Source organism: Metopolophium dirhodum, chromosome 4 (assembly GCF_019925205.1).
Source record: "Metopolophium dirhodum isolate CAU chromosome 4, ASM1992520v1, whole genome shotgun sequence".
In the NCBI taxonomy this organism is placed as follows: Eukaryota; Metazoa; Arthropoda; class Insecta; order Hemiptera; family Aphididae; genus Metopolophium; species Metopolophium dirhodum.
Genome location: NC_083563.1, coordinates 36,897,022 through 36,904,395, shown reverse-complemented (window position 1 = coordinate 36,904,395; position 7,374 = coordinate 36,897,022). Strand labels below are relative to the sequence as shown.

The window sequence follows — 7,374 nt, the reverse complement described above, 5'->3', positions numbered from 1 at the left end:
TTTTTTTAATTGCTATTGGGAAATATTCTACAGCCCGCATCGATCTCTGTTTTTCAATATTTTATTCACAAACTTTAAAATATGTCTAAAAAAATACAAGATAAAAAGCATTTTTTTTACAAATTTTTTAATACAATTATTTGAAATAAAATACAAAATCAGAGATCGATGAGGGCTGTAGGAAGTCTTCTTCTTTCAGATAAAAAAATAGTCATCAAAATCCGACAATTCTAGAAAGCTTGAGTTATTCCCAGTCATTTTTTTCGATATAATACACCCTATCAACCCCCCCTAAATAGGTATCAGGTAGTAGATTAGTGTAAGTCTTATAATTGAGGTGGCAACTAAAATATTTTATAGAATTGTAGAAAATTTAAAAAACTGGCACCGGGACCCTTAATAAAAATAAAAAAAACACATCATTGTAAAACCAATACATTTTTCATTCAGCTTGAATCTAAAATGTTAAAAATAAATACCTATCTAAAAAAGTAGTATTTTAAGTAACACATTTTTAATTGACATCTAAATAATTTAATCAATAATGGTCATAAATATATTAAATACTTATTACACATTGAGTAAGTTTGATTTACAATAAAATCTGATATCTTTATTTTTTAGATCTTAGATTTTTGAAAAAAATATATTATTAGATTGATGTCCAAAAAAAAAAAAAAAACAAAAATTATACAATATTACAATTCATAAAAAACAAAACATTTTTGACGTATTTTACTAATGTTGTTACACCGACTATGGTACACTTACTCCAATATTTTTTATGACATCGCATATCATTTTGATTTTACTACAATAATATAAAAAATATTCACCTTTACAACTACTACGAGTTCAATATTTTATCAGTATATTTTTTAAAGTAGAAATCTATCTAAAAAAATGCGTAGGTATCAAGATCAATTATTAATAAATGATTAGATTTACGCAGACTTAATTACAATATATACAATACGTCTTAGATCATATAGAAGTGTTATCAAAGACCAAAGCAGTAGGTACGCCATGTTAGATATAATCCATGCAGTTCATATTGGCCTAGTGACTATTCATTAAGGACAGAATATTCTTCTTGTTATGAATATCAAGCCAGAATTATGTCGGTATAATGTAGCAGATATTGAAATATTATCGGTACTTTTTTAATGAGTACTAATATTTATTGACAAAAATACAATTTGAATAAAATTGAGAAAATTACAAAGTAGATTTAAAAAATTGTTTATCTTCAATACTTTCTATTCAAATAAGGTATAATATTGCATAATATTATGTCACTGACAATTACCCCTAACACATAGCATGATTCAAAGGCCAAGATGAACTGCGATGGTTATACCTAGGGTTATATAAACCCAGTGTAGGACGTAGGTTACAAAGTATTTAAGATAATTTTATTACTACAACTTACAAGTCATTAAAAATGCATTCATGTCGTTTAACTCTAACTCAAAAATATAATATCAATAGTATTAATTGTGTAAGCAAATAAATCCAATAAAAAAAAATTAAGTGTAAAAATAATATAATATATTGAGTTTAACAATATTGTTATCATAGATTATTTGCACTAGCAAATTATTTTAAATTATTAAATAAATATAAACATATATTTAAGCATCAAAAATTATTTTTATTAAATGTTAAAAACTTATATTATAAACAGTTTATTGTTTTGAACATTTAATTAATAAATATTACTGTTTAAATTAAAGGACTTTTTGTAAGTTGACATCATACAATTAGCATTATCCTCAAGCATCCTTGGATCCTCCTGAATTCTTGTGTGATTTACAAGCTGACCATTTTGGGGAAAACATTTTTTACATGGATCACAAAATGGCTTCTTCTCTGCATGGACTCTCATGTGTTTGATTAATGAACCGTTAACAGGAAATGATTTTAGACATACCTCACATGAGAATGACTTCTCTCCCGTATGCGACTTCATGTGTGTAATTAGTTGCTGGTTTAGAGTAAATGATTTTAGACAGACCTCACATGAAAACGGTTTTTTCTCCTGTGTGAGACCTCATGTGTACTTTCAAATTGCCATTTGTAGAGAAACATTTTAAACAGACCTCACAAGAAAATGGCTTCTCTCCAGTGTGAGACCTTTTGTGAGTAATTAGTTGCTGATTTAGAGTAAACGTTTTTAAGCAGACATCACATGAAAATGGTTTCTCTCCTGTATGAGATCTCATGTGTATTTTTAAATTGCCATTTGTAGAGAAAGGTTTTAAACAAACCTCACATGAAAAAGGCTTCTCTCCCGTGTGAGACCTCATGTGAGTAATGAGTTGCTGGTTTAAAGTAAATGATTTTGAGCAGACCTCACATGTATATGGTTTCTCTCCTGTGCGAGAACTCATGTGTACATTTAAATTTGACATCAACCATGAAAAATTTAAATGGGCCTTACATGGAAATGGCTTCTTTCCAGTTTGAGACCTCATGCACTGTAAAAAAAAAAAATACTTTATTTATTATTACAAACTTAACATTTTTACACTGACAATATTTTACAAGAAATAATACAAATAAATAAATACTTCCTACTAAACTAATAAAACAAATGTTATAGGTACTTGGGTACTGATAAATTTATTTTGTATGGTGGATAAACTGTAATTCAATAAATAAACGTTGCCTAAAACACCTTTTTTATTGTTTACTTAAAACACCTATCTATATGTATATTAAATGAATAACCATACAATAACTTGTAATATGCTTACATGCATGAAGTACATTAGGTACATTTTTTTTTTTTTGTTACATTAGTAATTTATTTATACCGGGATTTATACAATCTGTAAATTTATTTTTTTTTACAATAAGTACAAGCGCTGTGGGAGTTGACGGGTTGGAGGCTTGAAAGATGATTCCATCCAGTGATGGAACTTCTTGACAGATTTAATTGTTTAATCGTTTAGAAGATCCCGGCACCATTTACATTTAAAGCGTTTGCTGGGATCACCAAGGATGTTAAGGACAGATAAATTTGAAACAAGAGGATTGCGATGGTTGGATAGATTTGAGTGAAAGCGTTTATAGACGTTTTTTGGCTACTTCTTTTACTGTTGGAATGGACTATGGAGAGATCTTTGTGGAGTGTTAGGAGGAACAGCAGCTGGCGGGATTGGTTGTTGAGGGTAATACACTTGGTATGGACATGGTGGGCCCAGTTGGAGACCTAGATAGCGAACATTCTGTGAGGGGGGGGGGGGGAGGATTAGGTACATTTAAAAGTGAAAATGTTCTTGAAAATTCATTAAAATCTAAATGCTTGGACCAGATTTTTGATTTTGTCAATGGTTTTATAAAATATAAATAAAAACAAATGCGGGAACAAATGTATACCTTTGTAGCTGCTATCTACCACTACCTACCTACCAACTATAAATAGCCGTAGCAACAATTATTGGCTGTCATTGGGTACACACGTTTTATTATTTTATTATAATTTAGAACTAACATTATGTTTTTCTATTCTTTCCTATTGTAGTTATATATACATAGGTATCCAATTATTAATTTTATAAAGGAATATAATATTACTATATTATCCTTACCATAACACAAAAATAGCTTTATTATTATTAATGATTAATTTTAATTGATCTAATTGATCAATCGAATACCCAACGACCTAAATTGAATTAATTTATTTGGGAGATAAATTATTGAAAATTAATCTAAAACTAATAATTTTAGTATACCTATAAAACAATCAAGTAACGAGTAGTCGATTGAATAATAAGGTAATGCTATGCACCAATTGAAAATGTATCAGTAATAAAGACGGAGTGATAAAAATCAAAAACTATTGGAATAAAGTTTATTATTTAGAACTTAGATTTTGGGTGGTTAAATATTGTTACAGGTAAACTTTAATCACATAATTAGGTATGATTAATAAGGTAGGTACCTGCACTTCGCTATGAAGACAATATTAAAATTTAATAGGTAAAAAGTCATTAGTTATTACAAATAAAAAACAGGATATATTGGACCTATTCAAATCCAAGTAATGGATTTTTATCTTATTCTGATGCATATAGGTACCTAAATTAAATGAGAAATGAGAAAGAATGTACTATTGTGAATCAAGTATTTGGTACAGTAAATTACTTCATGAAAACCAAAAAAGTTGAAAAGACACTATCCGGTATTTTAATGATAAGAATAAAAGATATATATGTTTAATAGGATAATGCTCGGGATCATACAATAGGGTTTTAATTGTCTACAGACTACAATATAAATATTAAGATTTAATTAGGTAAGGTACATATTTTTATAAGAGTAAATACAGTAATAAATACAATCCCAAGTTAGACCTTATCTAATTTCTAAATACTTGATATATTTATATTTAATACACAAAATAAATACCTACTTAATTAAGTAGATTTGATACTTGAAAATGTAGAACATACATTTCAAAACTTTTAATACACATGACTGTACAAGTCGTTAATTAAAATTCTTACCGTTTAAAAAAAAATTTCATGACCCACTAAAAATTTATTAGTGACCCACTTTGGGCTATGAGTCGTGACCCACTATTAGTGAACTTCTGTGAATAGTACCTACCTATATTATATTAATTGAATATTAATATAAATTAAATATATATTGTAAAAACTAAAAATTAAAAATTATAGTGTTAAAATAAACAGTCCTAACTGTTAAATGTCTATAATTATTTAGGTGCCTAGGTAATATGTAGACGGGTTACTACTAGCAACGATTGACCTAAATAATTTTTATTATAATTTTTAGTATTATAATTTGATTATTTATTATGAAATTTAAATTTTAGTTTCTTATATAAAGACACTAAACCAGTCAGCTCAGTATATATATTATATAGGTAGCAATTACCTACAAGAAATCTATAAAATATATGTTAAAAGCGAGGTTAAAAGATAAAACTAGGAATTATTAAAGCAAAATATATTTTAGGTAATTACTGTGATGGCAACATAGAAAGAACTTAAATCAAAAACAACTGGTTGATAAACATATATAATATTATGTTGTTGTGAATACACATGCATATGCTATATGATTTCTGATATGCAACAAAGACAATAATTAGAACCCTAAGAGCTGGGTACGACATGAAGATGGAAATAAAGAGCCTAAATCTACACAACTAACTCATACACAGCTAGAACCAACATACGTTAACACGGCTTGATCGCTTTACACCATCGGAGTAGAGGCGAGCGCATGCATTTCTTAACATGGTCAAACGTTCCCAGCAGATTCCCTGATGTCGGTTATGATATTGTTATACCTAGATCATAGGATATGTCTCTACGTCGATATTACTACCTATGACAATTAATTACAAAACCACCTATAGCGGACAGGTACATTACAAATGGTGTCTAACCGTGTTTCACGAGAGGATGTGGTTCGTGCACCGGATGTCGGCCACTTGTTGTGTTCGTGCCCTCAACGACTACAGTCGTTGTAAACTGCCGAAGATCGTCGCGGCAATGACACCGTCCGCGGCGGCCCCGACGACAGATGCCACTGATGCAGACACCGCTGACGACGCGAACCACTTTGTGGTGCACAATGACGATGGCCGGATCCGACGAAACGATGTAGCGTGCGCGCGCGACAGTTATCGGGTGATGGCGATTGGCGACAGCAAAATATTATGCTGAACGGACGCGGCGACAACGATATCCGACAATAACAACACTCGGGCTTTGTGCATAGACAACAACAACACCGCGAACACCACCGCGACACAACCTTAATGGACACGACAGACAATGATAACCGTTATCGAGGAACTTAAACCATGTGATCCGCAACCCGTACAACGATAATAATAATAGTAATGTTAATAACGCACTGTATTAATAATAATAATAATAATAGTAATAATAATATCGCGGATCGGTTTATGGGAGACGATATCGGAAAACATCAATTGCAATGATTAATAATAATATCATTATTACTATTATTAATCGATGGCTGGGCGACTGTGGCGCGGCGGGGAAGACGTGTCGTTCGATAGGTACCGTCGTCGTGAGCAGAACATCGCCGCGATTCCGGTTGGGCGCGATGGCGTCGCCGTGGCGGCGGTCCGTGACGTGTACGCGTCCTAGCGTCCGTCCACTATCATCCACCTATCACGGAACGAATAGCGCAATAACAATATCAGTTTCTCGTGCAGTGTGTGCGTTGTGTTTCACTTGAGGGAAAAAACATACGATCTGTGCAGCAGCTGCATCATTATTCATTATAGTATTGTTGTGTTACACTGTTACTGTGTGAGTACACCGAGGCAATTATTTTAGCGCTCGAAGTCTCAAAGATTCGTCGGACGTTTTAAATCCATCAAAATGTTTCATTTTAATATTGGCCGGGAACTGTGGAGCGATCGAATCCTTTGAATATTACAAGTATAACGTCATGATAGCTGCAACACTTGTAAACAGCATGTCTGTGCATAATCGATTTTGTGGCTCAATGGGCGATTCCATAGTATAAGGAATATACCACTACTATATTATTAGTTCTTATACTATGAGCGATTCAGCCAGCCAGTCTTAAATAATTGCAATTTGCATAAATAGTTTAAAGTTTCAGGCGCTATCGAATATTTCGATAGTTATTTCGATAGCGTTGTTCCAATATACTTTCGTGGTACCTAATTTTGCAACACTGTAATACCCAGCAATAATGTCATTTTGTTTGGTTTTTAGGGTGGGAGGAGACAAGTAGTAAGACTACTCACTTTTTGTCCATAGTCTATATAGGTAGCGTTTTTTTGCCTCATCCCGAATAATTGGAGATCACGTCCGTCGTCCACTCCCTCCTGGTTTATGTGACGCGACGGTTCGACGAGTGTCGAGTGGAAGACTGTCGGTACCAGATAGGTAAAGGTAGGGGTTCCGTCGTGCGGTGAAACAGTCAAGAAATTCTTCGATCCAAGCCGGTGTAGAATCATCCCACATAAACTCGCGCCGGGATAATGAACCATGTCATTTGATAATGATATTATGGTGTAAACTTCGTGGTGCATTTATTTACACACCGGTGGTTTGAGCGAGTGAAATTCTAGAATCATACTGAATAACGATGCACGTCGGGTGCAATCAGTAGACAGATACGAACTATTATTTATTTTACGAATCGACGTGTCGACAGTGCTCGAATTGGTAGGGGTGGTAATATCATAGACTGACTGACCGTTTTCGCTCAGAATCGTTTTTTTTATACAATGATATTATATCATTGAATTCAAATTTAACACCATCCATTACAGTGACCTACTTGTACAGCCTACTGTACAGCAGAGTAACATCCACTTTTTTA

At 32.4% G+C, this 7,374-nt stretch overlaps 1 protein-coding gene across 1 annotated transcript; it reads right to left on the bottom strand.

The window, feature by feature from the left end:
• Positions 1-848: 848 nt before the first annotated feature.
• LOC132943015 (gastrula zinc finger protein XlCGF71.1-like) lies at positions 849-6,400 on the bottom strand. The gene is given in 3 exon segments (XM_061011777.1): positions 849-2,035; positions 2,037-2,480; positions 5,429-6,400. Coding segments are annotated over 2 exon segments (768 nt in total). The 5' UTR covers positions 2,478-2,480; positions 5,429-6,400; the 3' UTR covers positions 849-1,708.
• Between the last annotated feature and the right edge of the window lie 974 nt (positions 6,401-7,374).